This window comes from Hemiscyllium ocellatum, chromosome 22, assembly GCF_020745735.1.
Source record: "Hemiscyllium ocellatum isolate sHemOce1 chromosome 22, sHemOce1.pat.X.cur, whole genome shotgun sequence".
In the NCBI taxonomy this organism is placed as follows: domain Eukaryota; kingdom Metazoa; phylum Chordata; class Chondrichthyes; order Orectolobiformes; family Hemiscylliidae; genus Hemiscyllium; species Hemiscyllium ocellatum.
The window spans coordinates 37,039,995-37,062,629 of NC_083422.1; the positions used below are offsets into that span (position 1 = coordinate 37,039,995).

Below are 22,635 nucleotides of genomic sequence, written 5' to 3' on the forward strand. Positions count from 1 at the left end.
ATTTTCATCAAGAAATCAGATAAGAATACAAAAAAAAACAGCGAATGATGAAAATGTGGAACTTTTTACCACATGGAATAGTTGAAGTGAATGGTACTGATGAATTTATGGGGAAGTTCGATAAGCATATGTGGGAAAAAGGAATAGAGGTTTCCACTACTATACTCGGATAAGAGAAGACGGGTGTGGGGAGGCTCAAGTGGAGCGTTAACTGGGGTGGGTTGTTTGTTCTGGTTCTCTATATTACGTAGCTTAAGATTTTTAATTTAAAAATTAGTTAAATATTGTCAACTTCTATTGATTAACTGCCTCAAAGATTAAATTACTTGCAAAGTTTATCAACCTGATGATAACCCGGGCAGTCATGAAGATTTTATTTCAAGTATGTATTCTGAAAGCAGGTAATCCTTGCCAGAGGCTTTGTAATTCCAGAAGAGTCCTGAAGAATTCCGCACAGGAGATGACAGCACAGAGGCCTCAGTAAGTGAAGAGAAATGGTCATCCTCTCACGCTGATGACACAGTTTCGCATTTCCTTTCGTTGATCTCTCCCTCTCTTCCTGTTCATTCAGTGGCTTTTTGGGTGTCAATGAATTGCGAGGGCTGAGCTTGTGATGCGTTTTGAGCGAAGTGTAACCACAGGAAGCCCATGCCACACTTGTGAGAGCAGAGGGGAGGAGGAAGATGCACACTTTTCGCGTCAGTCTCTCCGCAAGCGAGGGGAAGAGCTGAATCGACGGAGTTGTGTGTGTGCGCGGAGAGACGGAGTCCGAGTTACTTCTTCTAACCCCTCAAGCCTGCCCCAAGGGTCATGTTCGTGTCCAAAGCTGTCAGCCGGCTGAGCCGCAAGCGGCCACCTTCAGGTAAGCCCCAGGCCACAAGCTTGCTCTCCCCTCGGTCAGCAGTTGGTTCTGAAGTAGTTTCCCTCTCTCTCGCTGCAGCTGGACTCTGGCTCGTTACCGGGCAACCGGAGGCGCCTCAGCTCCTCCCGCTCTCCCTCACTGCCCCCCCACCTCACTTCCCCCCATCCTTCACTCCCCCCACTCTACCTCACTCCCCCCACTCTACCTCACTCCCCCCACTCTACCTCATTCTCCCCCACTCTACCTCACGCCCCCTTCCCTCACTCCCCCCACTCTACCTCACTCCCCCCCACTCTACCTCACGCCCCCTTCCCTCACTCCCCCCCACTCTACCTCACTCCCCCCCACTCTACTTCATTCTCCCCCACTCTACCTCACGCCCCCTTCCCTCACTCCCCCTTCCCTCACTCCCCCCCACTCTACCTCACTCCCCCCACTCTACCTCATTCTCCCCCACTCTACCTCACGCCCCCTTCCCTCACTCCCCCTTCCCTCACTCCCCCCCACTCTACCTCACTCCCCCTTCCCTCACCCCCACTCTACCTCACTCCCCCTTCCCTCACTCCCCCTTCCCCCACCCCCACTCGACCTCACTCCCCCTTCCCTCAATCCCCCCTTCCCCCACCCCCACTCTACCTCACTCCCCCTTCCCTCACTCCCCCTTCCCCCACCCCCACTCTACCTCACTCCCCCTTCCCTCACTCCCCCTTCCCCCACCCCCACTCTACCTCACTCCCCCTTCCCCCACCCCCACTCTACCTCACTCCCCCTTCCCTCACCCCCACTCTACCTCACTCCCCCTTCCCCCACTTCCCCTTCCCTCACCCCCACTTCCCCCTTCCCTCACCCCCACTCTACCTCATCCCCCCTTCCCTCACTCCCCCTTCCCTTACCCCCACTCTACCTCACTCCCCCTTTCCCCTTCCCTCACTCCCCCTTCCCCTTCCCTCACTCCCCCTTCCCCTTCCCTCACTCCCCCTTCCCTTACCCCCACTCTACCTCACTCCCCCTTTCCCCTTCCCTCACTCCCCCTTCCCTCACCCCCACCCCCACTCTACCTCACTCCCCCTTCCCTCACCCCCACTCTACCTCACTCCCCCCTTACCTCACTCCCCCCTTCCCTCACCCCCCCTTCCCTCACCCCCCCTTCCCTCACCCCCCCTTCCCTCACCCCCCCTTCCCTCACCCCCCTTCCCTCACTCCCCCCACTTCCCTCACTCCCCCCACTTCCCTCACTCCCCCCACTTCCCTCACTCCCCCCACCCCCCTCACTCCCCCCACCCCCCTCACTCCCCCCACCCCCCTCACTCCCCCCACCCCTCACTCCCCCCACTCTACCTCACTCCCCTTTCCCTCACTCCCCCCCAGTCTACCTCACTCCCCCCAGTCTACCTCACTCCCCCTCCCTCACTCCCCCCACTCTACCTCACTCCCCCCACTCTACCTCACTCCCCCTTCCCTACCTCACTCTCCCCCAGTCTACCTCACTCCCCCCAGTTTGCCCACCCGGCACCGTTGTGGAAAGTTGTACTGCGAACGTCGGTGCCGACCCACTTTTTATTTGCGCCAAAATGCGGAATCAGAAGCAGGAAAGTGCATTGCAGAAAGTAGCTGACTCCCCCGAGTTCCTCTCCACTTTTTTTTAACGGTCCTCCCCGCTTTTATTTTAAAAACTATTCTCGGTGCCCCGCCCGCCGCCCCCACATCGCTGCCAAGTCAGCTCCCGACTTGCTGTTTCCAAGCTGGGTTTCGATGGTATTAGTCCAAGAAAGAGTTCTCACAGCCCAATGAATGGGGAATTGGTTATAGGGAAGGATAGACATCTTTTTTCTTTGCAAAATAATCTTTTTAACCATCTGACAAGCAGTTGACCTTTTGAGATCTCCTAGATTGTGTCTCCCATCCCTCCCACATCAGCATGAAAGATACAGGAAAGTTAGGATTCATTTTTTTTACGTGTAATTATTATTTAAAGCAGATATTTCTTTTCAGCAAACACTTAATTTGCCTTACTTTGGAGTTCATCTGTCTCAGCAACAGACTGACAGCACATATAAAACAGCCATTTTGTGTATGATAATATTAGTTAAGACATACAGGACAAATGTGACGAAACTGTTTTCTTCAAAATTTGCCTTTTGGGGAACGATATCATGACTATCTTCATTATAGTGATATTGTGGACTAAGAAATTTTTGAGTTCCCTTCTCTTTAGCTTCAGTTCATCTACTATACCCCCTTACTCCAACCATTGATCTTTAATGATGATACATTCTTCTGAATGGTATCTTATTAGTACATTAGTTGTTTCGACGGTCTTAAACAGATTCTTATACATTATAAATGTGTTTATGTCATGAGATACAGTATAGGGTTGAACAAATTTGACATCTTTTAGATTTAATTAAATGACAAATTTCTCAGTTTGTTTGATGGCCCAGTTTATCTCCTATATGCTCCTGAAAAATTTCTTGACGGCAAAAAGCTAGTTCATTGTTGAAATGACAGATCATTGTGCAACTGGGTGCGAGTTTACATTTATTACTGGCTTGAATTCTGCTCTTCAGTCGGGGCAGTCTTAAACTATACATCTGTAGTATCATACAAAATAAATTTTTATGGCGCTGTGTCACACATTAAAAAGCACAGTAGCAATATATGTGTGTGTATATATATAATATATATATATAGCTGTGTGGAAACAGTGAATAGTGATTTCTGGTTGGAGGATAATTATAGTGGAGTTTTCCAAAGGTTTGTGTTGAGATCCTTGCTTTTCTTGATATGTTTAAAGAAACAACTTAGGCCTTGGTGTACAGGGTATAATTTTAAAGCCTGCATATGCTATGAAATGTGAAGAGGAATAGTGTAAAACTTCAAAAGAGCATAGACACATTTGTGGACTGGGCAGACAAGTAGCAGGTGAAGATCCATGTGGAAAATCACAATTGTTATGGCACAGAGGAGGTCATTTGGCTGATTGTGCAGGCAATGACTGTTCAAATGAGCATCGTTCCTAGTGCCAAATTCTTGCTGTTACTCCATGCCTTTGCACACTGTCTATGCAATGCCCTCTTGAATGTCTCCGTTGAAACAGCCTCCACCAAAAATGTAGGCAGTGTTTTCCAAACCCTAGCTACTTTCTGTGAGAATTGTTTTTTTTTCACACCATCCTTGCTTCTTTTGCATATCACCTTAAATTGATGTCCTCTCATTCTTGAGTGGGAACAGTTTGTATCTTTCTACTCTGTCCAGTCCATTCATAATTTTAAAAACCTCCATCAAATCTTGTATCAAACATCTTCCTTTTGAAGAACAGTTCTTCAGTCAAATCTCATAACTGAAGTTTCTCATTCCTGGAACCATTCTTGTAAATTGCTTCCACTGTCTCTCCGATGCACTCCCATCTTTTTTATCCTGTGTCCTCAACGATACACAGAACTCCTGCAGAGATCTAACAAGTGTCTCACACCAGTTCAATAACTCCTTGCTCTTGTATCCATGTCTCTATTAATAAAGCCAAGGACACAGTATGCTTTAATAACTGTTCTCTTCACCTGTCTTGCCACCATCAATGATTTGTGCACACGGAGAGCAAAATTCCTTTGATCCTGTCCCCCTTTAGAATTTTATATTGTCTTTCACTGTTCTTCTAGCCAAAGTCTCATGCTTCTCTGCATTGAACCTCATTTACTACTTACCGCTCACTCCACCAACTTGTCAATCAGAAATGTGAAGTGATTCAGTTTTGTAGGATGAACATGACAAGTACATAAATTGAAAGGCGCAACTCTAAACAACGTGCAGAGCAAAGTGTCCTATGTGTATTAGTGCATAAATTATTTTAATGTGACTGTACATGTTGAGAGCACGGTTAATAAAGAATTCTGAATCCTGAGCTTTATAAATGATGCAGGAAAGTATAAGGACAAAGTTATGGTGAGCTTGTTTCAGACACTAGTTCAGCCTCATTGAAAATTGCATCCACTTCTAGGCGCTGCACTTTAAGAAAGCTGTTAAGATTTTAAAGGAAGTACAGAAAAGATTCATAAGAGCGGCTTCAGGGAAGAGGAATTTCAGTTTTGGAGGTAGGCCAGAAAAGTTAGGATTGTTTTCCTTGGAGAAAAGAAAGTAGATAGAAGATTTGATGGAGGTATTCAAAATCATGAAGGATACTGACAGAATAGGTATGGAGAAAAAGTTCTCACATTTGAAAGAATCAAGTACAAGAAGGCATAGATATTAATAAAAACAGGCCCATAATCTTACCAGCCATAGGACTGTTTTTATTGTAGAGAGACATTGGTGATGGTTTAACCTGAGGATCATCATGCCTCAGGTGAGGAGAGAATGAAAGTCTTTTGTGATATTCTCAGTTGGTGCAGAAATTGAACCCATGCTATTAGCATTATTCTGTATTGCAACCTGTCTCATCCAGCTAAATGAGCTAGTCAATCCCCCAGATTTGGCGGTAACTTCCTAAGCAAAACTAACAATAGAATAATCAAAATATAAAATTCAGAAGTGAGCATTCATTTCTGCTGAATTATTAGGGTTATGTAGTCAACAGACACGTGCATTAGCATGCTGGTTCAATGTGGCTAAATTTAATACAATCACATAACAAAGCTAGATTTCATACTAATTATTGCACCCAATTATTAATAAATTAAAATTCTAGGCTAAAATTTAGATTATAATTTTTTGCACTGTCTAAGTCCGGCTATTAGTTAAATCATGCTAGTTCTAATGTTTGGATAACTAATACTGTAATTGCATATTTTAAATAGAAATCTATATTTCTATGAGAGCACTCCAAAAACTAAGTATCTTCAGTCCACAACTTTTGAGCAATAGCCATTTAGGACCTCAGTAAAAGAGATAATGACATGTGTTATACTTCTTAATGTGTTCTTCTTACATTTCATGGTTTCCCTCTATTTATTATGTATTCAAGCTCATAGTAATTTATGGCTGAACATAAAGTTTTGAAACCTAACAGAACTTTCTTTGCATATTTTAAGGTAATTTTCCATTATCTGTGTAGGGTGTGTTAACAGACTGAGTAACAACATCAAAATGAAAGAATTACCTTGAACCATTATATACTCAACCTATTCTGGTTATCAGGCTTATGTTTTAATGTTGTCAGTGACAAAATTTTGGAAATCATGAATATTAGCGTGGGATAGACCTTCCCATGGTCTGAATTCTAATGAGTGTAAAGATATGGCTAGTTACAAAGATAGGTTTACCAGGATTATATTACTGCAGAATCCATGGTTGGAATTTTAATGTCCTTTGATTAACTGGCAATACTTGAGGATTTCTGCCATTGGGATCCTTGGTGCTGGAAAAAGCTTGCCACTGCCCACTAAAATGCTTGATTGCCACTTAATTTGGTGAGTCTCCCCAAAAGGACCAAGAGTTACATTTCTTAGCCATGACCTTCCCAGTCAAGGGTAATGCTGGAAGCCTTGCTGCTGACTGTAAAGAATTTTCCCTATTAATGATCTGGCACATTTCTTCTTGAATTCTCTACTTCTGGCTAAAGCAGAAAAAGGCAGCAAAGCATTTCAAGGGTAAATCCAGAGAGAATAGTAGAGGTGGGCATGAGACAACATGCCCTGATTTTATATCTGTAGCTGCTATATTCAGGTGAATGCACATGGGTTAAATAATAAGTGTGAGTGAATGGGTAGATAGGTGAAGTGGATAAGTAGATGGTTTGGGATGTGGTCTGGTATTATCAGGGATAGAATCATAGAATGCCTGCAGTGTGGAAACAGGCCATTCAGCCCAACAAGTCCACACCAACCCTTCATGGAGTAACTGGCCCATTCCCCAAGCCTACTACTCTACATTTACCCCTGCCTAATGCATTTAACTTATACATCCCTGAACACTATGGGCAACTTAACATGGCCAATTCATCTATCCTGCACATCTTTGGATTGGGTTGTTGGTAGAACCTAGATCACCCATAGGAAACCCATGAAGACTTAGAGAGAATGTGCAAACTCCACACAGATAGTCACCCAAGGCTGGAATTGATCTTGGGTTCCTGGCACTGTGAGGCAGCAGTGCTAACCACTGGGCCACTGTGCCATGAGTCACATTGGTTCAGAGGGGTTATCACATAATTGGGAAGGGGCAGGGTTAGGCTGGGGACGTGATTGGGTCAGTTGACGGAGGTGTCAGGTTGAATTGTGAGTGTAGTCATGTGATTGAAGCATTGTTAGTGGGGCAGGAGTAATCAGTTTAATGAATAATCAGGTAATCAGCATTTTTGGATTGTGTTGTGGGTTTTAGGTCAGAGGGCTGGGATATTTGGGATTGGTCAAGGAGGTAGTCAGTTAAATGGTTAATAGAGGTGATTGGAGGCTGAGTTGTGATGCTTAGAATTCAACTACTGTTAGACCAGGTATTAAACTATTAAATTATCTTGGTTTTGTCCAGGTGGATCCTGAATATCTAACTATTTCTGCCCTAAGCTCATGAGAAATTCCTATGTATGTCAGGATTTCCACTGAGTTCTGAAGCACATGTACCAATGTATGCACCATCTTCGATGATCCAGACACTGGAAAATTTGGGTCATTGTATCAATCTAAAAATAGCATAATTACCTATTTACAGGATTTTATATGCTCTACTCCTACCCCAACTTGTAATGTAGACTAGCAGATTCATTCAACTGACTTTTTCTGTATGATTCATATATTTACCTATGCTTTTGTCAAAATTAGTCAAGATACATTTGATGATCTAACATCACACTAGCTGAAGAAAGTTGATAACCTCTAGGGAGCACAACTTAGTAGTTTAACCTCTGGGATCTGCCTCAGTTTCCCCCTAAAATGATACCTAATCTCTAGCAGTGCACAAACAGCTAAAATTGAGGCAGATCAATTTCTCCAGTATTTTGATGCATCAGTTTTCTTAAACAATTCAAGTAGAAACAGATAGTTTGGTTATTCAGCTCATCATTATTTTGGGTTTTGCTAATGCTATTTCTTCTAACAGTAATTGAACTTCATATCAATTGAATATAAGCAAGTTTGTAAGGTTAAGTAAGGTCATATAGAAATATGTATTTTATTTTTCTTTTACTTAATAAAATAAATTTGATAATTTCTTGTTATCAAAAAATATAAACATTGCTAAAGGGAGACATTAAAGTCTTGGAAGTCTGATTTCTCATGTCCTCGTCTTGAAGAGTGCAAGATGAAAAACTTTAATTTTGTGTCCTTTTAAACAAAGTAAATTTGAGACATATTGGATTTTTACAGAAGTGCCTTGTGATTTCAGAACAATGGAAACCATTGTCAACGTACTGTTGGTGAAAAACATGCAAAGCCTTAATAGTTTCTATCCCAGAATAGTTTATTTACCTCTGCATTTTGTTTACAAAACTCTATTTTTGTGTCTGTAGTCACCTGTCACTTAGTAGCAGTGATTTGTACTTGATCTAACTTAGATAGTTTACAAATTTGTATACTTATATTGCTGAGATATAAATAAGACCTCTCTAATTGCAAAATGGTGTAACCTTTGGATGTCTGCTAGCTTAACCTGGCAGCTAATGTGACTGAATCTTGCCCATTCTGCCCACTAAATTTCTCTTCCAATACTGTGGCTTAACTTTGTTATTCTTTGGCATCCACTGTTATTTGCCATATGATTTGTATATTTAAAGAAGTTGCTTGTCTAGATGCAATTGCGAGCTTGTATGTGTATGTGTGAAAAATTGTGAAAGATTGCTGCCAGAGAAAAGCAAACTGAAGAAGTGTAACAATTTTTCATGAATTCTCAAAGTGGTTAATTTCCATTATCCATAAACTGCCAAGGGAAACTTTATTTAAAACAAAAGCAAATATATTCTTGAAGTCAGTTTGTAATCTCAGTTAATCTGACCAATATAAATTCTGTTAAAACTTATGTCATGGAAATATTCATTGTAAATAGCTATGCTTTTTTTATTACAGAAATTCATGATAATGATGTGCGTGCAACTGATAGCCAACAGAAGGCAACAGGAACCTCCAAGTGGGCTATTTCATTAGAAAATCTCCTGGAAGATCCAGAAGGAGTAAAACATTTCCGGGTTTGTGAGCTTTAAGTTTGTTAAATGGATTTGTTGAAGTTTGTTTTACTGGCTGTAGTGAAAACAGGAGAATTATTTCAGTTACGGTGGCTCAGTAGTTAGCATTGCTGCTTCATAGCACCAGAGACCCAGGTTTAATTCCTCCCTCGGGCAACTGTCTGCGTGGAGTTTGCACGTTCTCCCCGTGTCTGCGTGGGTTTCCTCTGGGTGCTCTGGTTTCCTCCCACAATCCAAAGATGTGCAGGTCAGGTGAATTGGCTATGCCAAATTGCCCGTAGTGTTAACTGCATTTGTCAGTGGTGAATGTAGAGGAATGGGACTGGGTGGGTTGCTCTTCGGAGGGTTGGTGTGGACTATTTGGGCCAAAGGGTCTGTTTCGACACTGAAGGGAATCTAATCTAATCTTAATGGAGGTTCATCTTGGGACTATTGCATTAAACGTATTGTTTTGTTAAGTTCTTTTTCTTGCTTGCTGTTCTTTCCTATTACTTCTTCCCTTGTTTTATTAACTTTTTCTTTCCCTTATTCTCATTAACTCTCTTTCACTCCTTGGTAGAATGGAATTTCTGAACTCTTCAGCATTAGAACTGTGAATTAAAACTCAATATCATTACCATTTAAGATGTAAACAGGCTTGACAAAGTAGATGCAGAAAGAATGTTTTTCATGTGGAGCAATTCAGATTGAGAGGTCGTTGTTTTAGGATAACAGGAGCACATTTAAAACAGGGATGAGGAGAAATTACTTCTCTAAGGGTTATGAATCTGTGAAATTCACTACCCAAGTGTGTAGTAGATGCTGTGACATTGAGTAAATTTAAGGAGGAATAGACAGATACCTAATTAGTAGTTGAAAGGTTTTAGTGAACGGCCATGAAAGTGGAGTTGAGGCCAAGATGAGATGAACCATGATCACATAAAATGGTGGAGAAGGCTGAAGAGGCTGAATTGCCTGCTCCTGCTCCTAGTTCTTATGTTCTAATTTTCTTTAGAGAAAACATGAGTCACTTTGGTGATCTATCATTGATTTTTTTTCTGGAAAAATGTTTGATCTGAGCTAAATAGTAATATCAATTAGCTTGATGCCTCATTTCTGGTATTCTACAATGGATTTACTGGAAATCTCCCTATTATTCCAAATATCTAAGAATCTAACAATGGAAACCTGAACAGAAATATCACTAAAGGCTACTTCTCAAACTTCTATTTACATTTATTTACTCTTGGGATGTAGATATTGTAACCAATATTTATTACCTATCCTTATTTGTTCTGTGTAGCATTTTGATACATCATCAGTGGGCAATTAAGAGCAAACACCATGCTGATGAGTCACTTACAGGTCAGACTAAGTGAAACTGGTATATTATCTCCTTGAATGGTATGAATTAACCCATTAAGTTTTTAATCATAATCTGATAGTTCCATGATCATTTTTAGTGGTGGTTCTTGGTAATATTTTAATTAATTCAAATCTTAAACTGCTGAAGTGGAATTTAAACTTGCATTCTAACAAATTATTCCTATAGATGTCTGCATTAATAGCCAACTGACAACTTAACCACTTTATGTCTACATCCCCCAATTATTGAAGTAAATGAGGAACAGTCTTCAGGAAGTGATATCAGTTGACTGCAGAATGAAGACGTAGAGATTGATCAAATTGAAAATAGAAACTGTCAAAGGCAATAAATCCATTTCTTAAAAGGGCCATTTAGAGAAATATTTGTTTACTTTTAAAAAAGATTTGCACAGCTGTGTAGTGCATGATGAATTGGAATATTTTGTTATGGCTGGGTAAGGCGGGGTGAATTAGCTCCGTTCATTTTAAACCAAGACTACAATTGGTTAATTGATTATTTGTATCCTCTGCAGTTGTGAAATTTATTTGAATTCCTGATGAATAGATGTTTCTCCAATTCACTTTTCGCTGGCATTAACTTCCAAAGCCTGAGGGAGGGAGGGAGAGAGAAAAAAATACTTTCCAGTTCTGCTGTTACAAATCTATTATTCATCTTTCTGTTCTGACTAAAAGCTGTTGCCTGAAATGCATTTTAATATGTCTGGCTTCATTGTTTCTTTCAAACTGGATAATCTGCAGTTCAGTCATTCATCCCAGTATAATGGAGGCAAGATCATGGAATATTTTTTACAATGGAGGTAAACAGATTCTTGATCGGCAAGGGAATCAAAAGTCTTTGGGGAGGATGGTAGATGGAAATGTGGACTTCAAAATGCAAATAGACTGGCCATGTAGAACAGGGTCAAGGGACCAAATGGCCTAATACTTCTACTTCATATATTTATTCAAGATTTGTGTTAAGATTTGTAGCTCAGGTGCCTGTTTCTGTGATTGTGGGTATGTTCTGTTCCTGCTGCTTCTGGTTGCGGTTCTAGTTGTTCGTTGTAGTGGCCAATATATGGGTCTAGGTCTATGTGTTTGTTGATGGAATCTGTGGATGAGTGCCACGCCTCGAGAAATTCTCTGGCTGTTCTCTGTTTAGCTTGTCCTATGATTGTTGTGTTGTCCCAATCAAATTTGTGGTGCTTGTCACCTGTTTCTTCAGCTACTAGGGACAGTTAGTCATGGCTAGTTGGTGTTTGTTGATGCAAATTGCTGTTTGTTTGTTTGCCCAGTGTGTTTCATGCAGTCTTTGCATAGAGTCTTGTAAATTTTATGTTTGTCTTGCATATGATGGGTAGAGACTCTTTTGTTCTGGTGAGTTGTTGTTTGAACATGGCTGTCAGTTTATGGGCTGTTGTAAATCCAAATGGTCGAAGAAATCTGGCTGTCAGCTCAGAGATGTTTTTTATATAAGGTAGTGCGGTCAGCGTGTTGGATCATGGCATGTCCTCATCGTGTTCTTTATCTGTTAGGCATCTGTGGATGAACTTGTGGGATTATATGTTCTTGGTGAAGACTCTGTAGAGGTATTCTTCTTCTCTTCGCAGGTCGGGAGTGCTGCAGTGCGTTATAGCCCTTTTGAACAGGGTCCTAATGCAGCTTCTGTTGTGTATGTTTAGGTGGTTGCTTTTGTAGTTCAGGATTACCAAAGAATTTCTAGAAGCATGGCACTCATCCACAGACTCCATCAACAAACGCATAAACCTAGACTTATATACCGGCCACTACAACGAACAACTGGAACCGGCAACCGAAAGCAGCAGGAACTGAACTAATTAAATCCCAGAAGACACAGTACTGCAGCGCTTCACAGGAGGGTCCAAAGCACTGAAGATGTCACCTCGACAGGGGACAAAATGTCTGCAAATCAACTTTTCAGATGGGCAATCATATGTTTATAAAAAAATTTCAAATGATGTAAATCAAATAGGGGACAAAAAAACTGAATAACTTGTTTTCAGTTATGTGGGTTATATGTTAATTTTAATTAAGGCTAGGTCTTTTTTGATGGTTTTACGAATTGGCTGAACCTCTGGTGGTTTGGTGATCACTGTAGCCATCTTAAGTCAATGTTTTTCTTTTTTTAAAACCATTGTAAACCCATGAAGGGTCCCATATATTAAAAATCAGTTGATTGAAGTTGAAAATTGATGCTCCATTTTTACCAATATTGTGACCAATGTAACACACTACGTATGCTTTAGCTCTGAGTTGACTAGGGGCTGGATATTCTGTATGAGCTTCACGGCCGATGATACAAATTTAGGTGGACAGGCAGGTAGCACTGAGGAAGTGGGGAGGCTGCAGAAGGATCTAGACAGTTTGGGAGAGTGGTCCGGGAAATGGCTGATGGACTTCAACGTGAGCAAATGCGAGGTCTTGCACTTTGGATAAAAGAATAAAAGCATAGACTGTAGGGAAAGCATACTTTCTAATTGGTGAGGAAATTCGTAAAGCCAAAGTACAAAGGGATCTGGGAGTGCTAGTCAAGGATTCTCTAAAGGTAAACATGCAGGTTGAGTCCGTGATTAAGAAAGCGAATGCAATGTTGTCACTTATCTCAAGAGGGTTGGAATATAAAAGCACCGTTGTGCTGCTAAGACTTTATAAAGCTCTGGTTAGGCCCCATTTGGAGTACTGTGTCCAGTTTTGGGCCCCACACCTCAGGAAGGACATACTGGCACTGGAGTGTGTCCAGCGGAGATTCACACGGATGATCCCTGGAATGGTTGGTCTAACATACGAGGAATGGCTGATGATCCTGGGATTGTATTCATTGGAGTTTAGAAGATTTAAGGGGAGACTTAATAGAAACTTACAAGATAATACATGGCTTGGAAAGGGTGGACGCTAGGAAATTGTTTCCGTTAGGCGAGGAGACTAGGACCCGTGGACACAGCCTTAGAATTAGAGGGGGTCAATTCAGAACAGAAATGAGGAGACATTTCTTCAGCCAGAGAGTGGTGGGCCTGTGGAATTCATTGCTGCAGAGTGCAGTGGAGGCTGGGACGCCAAATATCTTCAAGACAGAGATTGATAGATTCTTGATGTCACGAGGAATTAAGGGCTACTGGGAGAATGCTGGTAAGTGGAGTTGAAATACCCATCAGCCATGATTGAATGGTGGAGTGGACTCAATGGGCCGAATGGCCTTACTTCTACTCCTATGTCTTATGGTTTTATGGACCCCAATGTCTTGGTGGAATGTGGGCTCAGAAATCAGCATTGTGTGGGTAACAGACTTTGGGCTATGATTTTCCATCCAATATTTTGAACTTTAACGTAAAAGATATCTTTAGCATCTGAGCCATCATGTGGAGGAGGAAGGGCAGCTCACTACTGCAGCCGAAGGCAAGCAGGCAGGGATATCCTGAAGTACCAGTTCTCAGGTTTACTGCTGACAGCCCACACCACTTACATTTCTAAGCTGATTTTAAAAATCCAGTTTGTTGTAAATACAAGGTTTGAACAGTTGTTATATTTTGGTGCTGCTTTTTAAATTTAAGTTGGAATGGAAAGATTTAAGTGCCTTGCTCTGAACTCTGCTTGACAACAAACTCTAAAGGCTTTATTGTTAAAGGTTAAGTTGTGGTGGAGGCGAGCTTTTAGGTTCTCTTTCTGGAAAGCCGGAGCTAGATGTTCACACCTGTGGACGATGTTAAAGCATTATGCTGACTGTGGGTTCACCATCAGTCTCCAAGCCTCACAGGGCCATTTCAGGAATTCCAAGTCATAATAGAATTCCAGAGGACAGCTAATTAGCATTTCTACCTGAACACATGGTCCATTTGACTCAGGTTGTCATGGAAATAAACTTTTGGAAGGGAAAGATCCATAGAAACCCACAGTCGTTTCAGATTTCTGGGGATTTGAAGATATCCTTTAACTTTTTAAAATTCATTTATGGGATGTGGCTATGCCAGCATTATTACCCATCCTTAATTGCCCAGAGGGTAGTTAAGTGTCAACCAGGGTCTGGAGTCACACATATGCTGAACCAGGTAACAATAACAATTTCATTCCCAAAGAGCATGAGTGAACCAGATGGGATTTTCCAAAAGGAACAATGGTTTCATGATCATCATTGGAGTCTGACTTCCCAGATTTTTAATGAATTCAAATTCCACCATCTGCCATGGTGATATTTGAACCCATGGGTTAGTGATAATACCATGAGGCCGTTGCTTCCCCGAACTTAGACACATAAGTAAGTCTGCAGCCATCTGAAAGACAGAGAGCAGAAAATAGAGATAGGCAGCCTTGCATCTGAAGCAATGAAAATGAAGAACTTACTGTTCAGCATATAGAGCATAGATGGTAGCTTGAGCTCAGACTGAAGACACTGAATTTATGAGGATTTAAGGGAAGTTGATAAATTGGCTCAGGGGAAGGAATCTCCATGTAATCCTTTATTGAAACTCACTTCTGCGATTAAAAAGAAACCCAACTGGGAAGGGAAAAGGAAACAGGCTGAAAGGAGAGGAGAATAGCTTTTGTTGGTTCTGGGAAAATTGAGTGTCTTCTTAAGTGACAGTGTAAAATATAACTATAGCAAAAGATCTTCGATCATGCTAAAATGTTAATGGGGAGTTTTTTGTTTGTAGTTTAGGGTAACGGTTGCTTGCAAAATAGTGTCTAGTCAATGTGTTTTAGTTTGTTACATGTATTAAAACTTGAAATCTTTTTGTTTGATCAAATATCTTTTTAAGAGTTATTGGTCTCTCTGGCAATTTACAACAAGTTGGTCTCCAACAATAGGCCTTAACCTCACCAAGTTGACAAACTATTATGGCAAGTGATATGAATTTAGGCATCTGCCCTCCATGGGGTTTAAAAGCTTCTAGCCCCAGATTTGCTTTGTTCAGTTATGATTTAGTTTGTCTCAGGATGGCTGTTGTATTTTTTTGAATGCTATCTTCAGAATTTGTTAATGTATGATTTTTTTTCCCTTCTTTTAGACTGTGCTATAAACAGAGTTCTTTGTGGTTGCTCTTTAAAGTAGTGTTGTATTCCTGCAAGGCATAATTTTGAAAACTGATGGAAAAAAACATTTGTTTCTAAAGTTCCATAATATCGATTTCAGTGCATTATGAATTCTTGTTGAAAGTGGTTAATCGGGAACTTGTATGGATGACTGAACCTTTGGAATCTCAGTTGGTAGGTCTTAACTGTATTTCTGTGGGTCTTCCTTTATCCTGAGGTTTTCCTTCCAGTTCGAAAGAGAAGCCACCTACATGGTTATGCTAGTATGAACAAGACAATTTTCATTCCCCTCTAGAGCTTGTGGTGAGTCAACTGGCATGATTATTATTGTGAACCACTCTCCACTGTCATTTCTTTTTATATCCTGTTGACAAGGCAGCCAGTCCACAAAAATAAATTTCTAACTGTATGCCTCGCAGTAAAGAAAGTGGAGAGTTTTTTTTCTGCACTTGGCAAATATTTAGCTAGGAGCAACTATTAAAAAAAAACCAAAATCCAAAGTGGTATGAAAATATTATCTTTGCCTTTACTTTAGATTCTATTTCAGACCCCTGAAATCTTGGCCCTTTTAAATAATTTTATGTGGATATTGGTTGGATGTCTTCAGATGTTTATTATCAGATACATTTGAAGGTTGCCTATAAATGTGAATGTGTCTGATCTGCTTCATCTCTTATATTGTCTTTAAAATTATATGTAATGTTCAAACAAAATTATATAAAACCCTTGAATGTGATTGTGATTTGCTATATATGTGTGTATGCATGGCTTTGGGATCACAAAAGATCAATCACGGGCATGTTTTGAATTTTCTGTCTTGAAACGTAGATGGTGGGAGCAGGAGTAGGCCATTCGACCTGTCAAGCCTGCTCTGCCATTCAATATAATCATGGCTGCTCATCTAGCTCAATATCCTAAATCCTTTGATCACTTTAGCCACAAGAGCTAAATATCCCTCCTTTTCGAAAATATGTAATGTTTTGGCCTCAACCACTTTCTGTGGTGGTGAATTCCACATGCTCACCACTCTCTGGGTGAAGAAATTTCTCCTCATCTCAGTCCTAAAAGGTTTACCCATAACCCTTAAACTATGATCCCTGATTCTACACTCTCCCACCTTTAGGAAAGTACTTTCTGCATCGGACCTGTCAAGTCCTTTTAGAATTTTATAGATTTCTGAGATTCTCCCCTTTATTCTTCTAAACTTTAGTGAATACAACCCTAATTGACTGAATCTCTCCTCATATTGTCAGTCCTGCCATTCCAGGAATCCATTTGGTAAACCTTCGCTACACTCTCTCTTTAGCAAGAACATCCTCCATCTGATGAGAACCAAAACTACACACAATACTTCAGATGTAGCCTCACCAATGCCTTATATATTGCAACAAGACATCTCTATTCTTCTACTCTCACTCTCTTGCAATGAAGGCCAGCATACAGTTTGCCTTCTTTACTGTGTCTGATTCTACCATAGTATTCCAAGTACTCTCTGTAGAATCCTTGATAATGAACTCTAGTTTCTTCCCCACTGCCGACATCAAACACACTGGTCTATAATTCCTATTTTTTTCTCTACTTTCATTTTACATAGTATGGTTACATTAGCTACCCTCCAATTTGTAGGAACTCTTATGGAGTTTAAATAATCTTCGTGGACAGTGAAGAAGGTTACTTCAAATTATAACGTGATCTTGATCAGATGGGCCAATAGGCTGAGAAGTGGCAGATGGAGCTTAATTTAGATAAATGTGAGGTGCTGCATTTTGGGAAAGCAAATCTTAGCAGGACTTATACGCTTAATGGCAAGATCCTCGGGAGTGTTGCTGAACAAAGAGACCTTGGAGTGCAGGTTCATAGCTCTTTGAAAGTAGAATCGCAGGTAGATAGGATAGTGAAGAAGGCATTTGGTAGGCTTTCCTTTATTGGTCAGAGTATTGAATACAGGAGTTGGGAGGTCATGTTGCGGCTGTACAGGACGTTGGTTAGGCAACTTTTGGAATATTGCGTGCTTCATATTGGAAGGATGTTGTGAAACTTGAAAGGGTTCAGAAAAGATTTACAAGAATGTTGCCAGGGATGGAGGATTTGAGCCATGGGGAGAGGTCGAATAGGCTGGGGCTGTTTTCCCTGGAGTGTCGGAGGCTGAGGGGTGACCTTATAGAGGATTATAAAGTCATGAGGGGCATGGATAGCATAAATAGATAAAATCTTTTCCCTGGGGTGGGGGAGTCCAGACTAGAGGGCATAGGTTTAGGGTGAGAGGGGGAAGATATAAAAGAGACCTAAGGGGCAACATTTTCATGCCAAGGGTGGTATGTGTATGGAATGAGCTGCCAGAGGAAGTGCTGGAGGCTAGTACAACTGCAATATTTAAAAGGCATCTGGATGGGTATATGAATAGGAAGGGTTTGGAGGGATACGGACCAGGTGATGGCAACTAGGACTAGATTGGGTTGGGATATCTGGTCAGCATGGACGAGTTGGACCAAAGGGTCTGTTTCCGTGACTTTATATCTCCATGACTTTATGAGTCTAAAATGACCACGCAGCAATACATCCCTTATTTCTAGGGCCACTTCCTTAAGTACTCCGGGCTGTAATGATCAGGCCTGGGAATTTATCAACATTCAATTGCATCAATTTCTCCAAAATATTTTCTTCACTAATACAGGTTTGTTTCAGTTTCTCCTTCTTACTAAACCCTGTTTACTCCTTCAATTCTGGTATATTATTGTGTAGACAGAAGCAAAGTATGAATTTAGTTGATCAATCATTTCTTTCTTTCCATTTTAAATTACCCCGTTTCTGAATGTAATGGACCTAAATTAGTTTTCACCAGTTTTTTCTTCTTTATGTACCTACAGAAACTTTCACAATGAGTTCTTATGTTCCCCACAAGCTGACTCCCATACTCTATTTTCCCCATTTTGATCAATCTCTTATCCTCATTTCTGACTTCTAAACTGTTCCCAATCCACAGGTCTATTGTTTTTTTTCTCTTCCAATCCTAATACTATCTATAACTTCCCTTGTAAACCATTGTTTGGCCACTATTTTCTTTGCTCTCTGGTGTCAGATAGTTTACCCATTTACTGTTTGGAAGTTTGCCATTGCTTATCCACTGTCACTCCTCTTAGCAACACTTCCCAATTCATCATAGCTGACTCATGCTTTGTAGATTCTCTTATTATGATTCAGAACCTTAGTCTCAGAATCGACCACCTCACTGTTCAACTTTAAGAAGAATTCTATCATTTTGTGGTAACTCATCCCAAGAGGGGGCTCTTAGAATTACATTGCCAATTTGTTTTTTCTTATTCTACAATACTCAGTCCACGATGGCTTGTTCTCTAGTTGGTTCCTCAACATATTGCTCCAAAAAAAAAACCATCCTGTACACTGTAAGAATTCCTTCTCTATGGTATTGTGACTAATTTGGTTCACCAAATCTTTATGCAGATTAAAGTCATCCATAATTACAGATATTCCTTTATTGCCTGCATCTCTGATTTCCTGCTTAATGCCATTCCCAACATCACTAGTACAGTTTGGTGATATATGTTTCACATTTGCTCATGTTTTTTGCCCTTTGGTATTTCTCAGTTCTACCCACACAGATCCTACATTGTCTGTCTGAGCTAAAATCTTCCCTCAGTATTGTATTTATAATATCTTTAGCCAGTAATGCAACTACACCACCTTTTCTTTTTTTATCAGTTCTTCCCAAATACAGAATATCCAAGGATATTCAGTTTCCACCGCTGGTCACCCTGCAGCTATGTCTCCATAATCTCAACTATATGATACCATTCATATCTATTTGCTTAGTTAATTCATCTGCCTTGTTTCAAATGCTCCATGAATTCAGACACAAAGCCTTAAATCTTGTCTTTTTAATGTTCCTTATCCCATTCCCACTATTTTTTACTGTGTCCTTCTTTGATTCTAGTCTTTGATTCCTTTGCATATCACTTCTCTTATTCCTGTTTCTGTCTTTCGTTCTTGTCCTTAATTCCCCTTTCTCTGACGCCTTGCATAGGTTCCCAACCTCTGCCAATTTAGTTTAAACCCCCCAAAACCACTTGAGCAAATACTCCCCCTAGCACATCAGCCCCAGTCCTGCCCAGGTGTAACTTTGGTCCCACCTCCCCAGTGTCAGTTCCCAATGCCCCAGGACTCTGAAACCATCTCTCTCACACCATCACTTTGGCCAATATATCTTTTTAATTCTAAACTGACTAATACATGACACTGTTATTAATCCTGTGATCACTACCTTTTGAGGTCCTACTTTTCAGCTCACTTCCTAACTCCCTATTTTCTGCTTTATTTTGCTTATATCATTTGTACCAGTGTCTACCACAACCACCGGTTGTTCACCCTCCCCTCCAGGATGTCCTGTAGCTTCTCGGAGACATCCTGGATCCTAGCACCAAGGAGGCAACACACTATCCTGGAGTCTCGTTTGCGGCCAACAGAAATGCCTGTCTATTCTCCTTATTATTGAATCCCCTACAAGTATTGTGTTTCCACACTTTTTGCTCCTCCCCTGTGCAGCAGAGCTAACCATGGTGTCACGAATTTGGTTGTTGCTGTTTTCCACTGAGAGGCCATTCCCTTCAACAGTATTCAAAACAATGTATCTCTTCTTCAGGGGAACAGCCACAGGGGATTCTTTCAGTGTCTGCCTAGATCTCTCACTCTGCCTGATTGTCACCCATTCCTGTTCGGCCTGTGGAATCTTAGCCCGAAGCGTGCTATCCATGTTTTTCTTAGTTTTGCAAATACCCCACTGTGTCTGCAGCCACTGCTCCAGTTCTGAAAGCTGGGCTTCAAGGAATAGCGGCTGCATATATTTCTTGCACAGATGCTGGTCCTGTATACTGGAAATGTGCCTGATTTCTCACATAGAGCAGGAGGAGCACACCATGGCTTTGAGCTTCCATGCACGACCTGCCCCCTGTGAATTACACCTTTTGGAAGATGCTTAATATCAAATAATATCAGTTTCTCTAAGACACTTCTTTCCTGTTCCTTGTTGTCACAGGGTACAGTCGTTAGAAACTAACCACAAGAATATCTTACAAAATATAAATGATAAGAGTTGTAAATATTTACCTGGCCTTACCTACCACTTACCAACCAACACTCTTCCTTGTAGCCTGTACTTGTGCAGAAGGGTAAAACCACTCTGGTTTTCCTGTGACTAGACTGTTGGGTTTCATGATAATTGGGAGTTAAATTGCAAAATACAAGAAATGTGACCTTGGCATGTGCTCGATGTCGTTTTCATGGTAGTGGATTTCATAACATCTGAGCATACTTAATCAGCATATTTAAATTGGGCTACCACAATGCAGTTCAGTAGTTGATTTACAATTCACCGATATTGTAAGAATTTCTCAAATGGCAGGAAACATAGTGATGATAGTGAGGTGAGAGGTGTAAACTCCAATGTAAATTTTTTTTAGCTCTGCTTGAGAGCCAGGAGGAGCAGGAGAACTTAGTCTTGTGCATCAAATAAACCTGTCACCTTCTGATTGCAGCCTCACATATTACATTCCCAGCCATATCACCGTGATATCCCATCTGCCGTAGTTGCAGTGTGTTGTGGGTTTTCCCTCCCAGCCACTGTTCTGATTGTCTTTTTGACTAGCTCCCATTCAGATAATTTATGGTCAGGATGACTGCATGCTGAGTTCTTTGGACATTTTGGATCTACCTGAATTTTGCAACCAGTATAGCAATTGCATTCACCACTCTCTGCTGAATATGTCCTGTCCTAAAGATCATTAGTGAACCAACTGGGATTGGTTAATAGATCGTTTTATGCTTACCATTACTAAGGCTTGTTTTATATTGGAAATTTAGCTACTGTATTAAAATTCCAGCTGCCATGAATGCATGTTCCCCATGGCATTTGAATGTGTCTCTGGATTACTAGTCCAATGACATTATCTCTGTTCCCACCATTTCTCATAATCACTCTTCTTATTTGCTTGTGATGGAATGATAGTGCTAAAATCCAGTGAAACATTTATCCAGAAAATATGGTTTAAAAAAAAGAAGAAAGTGGGAACTGTATCTGTAGGTAAAATGATAATTAAAATAAAGAAATCTCCACTATGCCAATTCAAAGGAAAACCAATAGACAAGATTTCACTTACTAATTTATTGTAAGTCTTTTACTATAGCAAATAACTGAAATAAGCATTAATTAAGAAGTGAAGGATATTTCACTTTAAGATATATAAACTTTGCTTTAACTGGTCAATATAACATTTCATGCCTCATCTTTCATGCCGTTTCAATCCACTCCAAGAAATGATTGGAGGTCCTGGATACTGCTAAGGCTATGAGTCCTGACAACATCTGGCAATAGTATTGAAAACCTGTGTTCCAGACTTGCCACTACCCTAGCCAACCTCTTCTAGTACACTTACAACACTGACATCTATACCTGGCAATGTGGATAATTGAAAAGTTATGTACTATATACAAAAAGCAGGACAAATCCAACCTTTGTAATTACCGTCCAATTACCAAACCATCATTAGTTTACTCATGATCTTCAATAAAATGATGGGAGGTGTTATCAGCAGAACTACTGAGCAACATTTGCTCAGCAATAACTCACTCATTGACACTGCGTTTGGGTTCCACCAGGGCCACTCAGGTCATGGTTTCATTACAGCCTTGGTTCAAACATGGACAAAATCGAGGAATTCAAGCTGTGCAGTGAGAATGACAAGCCTTGACAAAAAGGTCACATTTGACTGAGAGTGGCATCAAGAAGCAAAACTGGAATCGATGGGTATCAGAGCTAAAACTCTCTGCAGGTTGAAATATATAGGAAGATGGTGGTGCTTGTTGGAGGTCAGTCATCTCAGCTCCAGGACATCTCTGCAAGAGTTCCCAAGGGTAGTGTCCTAGGCCTAACCATCTTCAGCTGCTTCAGCATAGACCTTCCTTCCATCATAAGGTCGGAAATGAGGATATTTGCTGATAATTGCACAATGTTCAACAACTCCGCAGATCCTGAAAAAGTCCGTATTCAAATGCAATAAGATCTGGACAATATTCAGGCTTGGGCTGACAAGTGGCAAGTAATATCTGCACTACATAAATGCCAGACAATGACCACCAAAAGAGAGACAATCTAACTACTGCCCCATGACATTCAATGGTATTACCATAACTGGATTCTCTACTGTCAACATCCCTGGGGTTACCATTCACTAGAAACTCTACCGGACTTGCCATATAAATACAAGAG

At 40.9% G+C, this 22,635-nt stretch overlaps 1 protein-coding gene across 1 annotated transcript in view; it reads left to right on the top strand.

The window, feature by feature from the left end:
* The first annotated feature begins 553 nt into the window (after positions 1-553).
* The window catches only part of LOC132826480 (regulator of G-protein signaling 10-like), a 35,279-nt gene continuing 13,197 nt past the window's right edge, over positions 554-22,635 (top strand). Inside the window, exons 1-2 of the mRNA XM_060842438.1 lie at positions 554-862; positions 8,851-8,969. Coding sequence (XP_060698421.1) covers positions 811-862; positions 8,851-8,969 — 171 coding nt within the window. The 5' untranslated portion in view covers positions 554-810. The remainder of the gene's footprint in view (positions 863-8,850; positions 8,970-22,635) is intronic.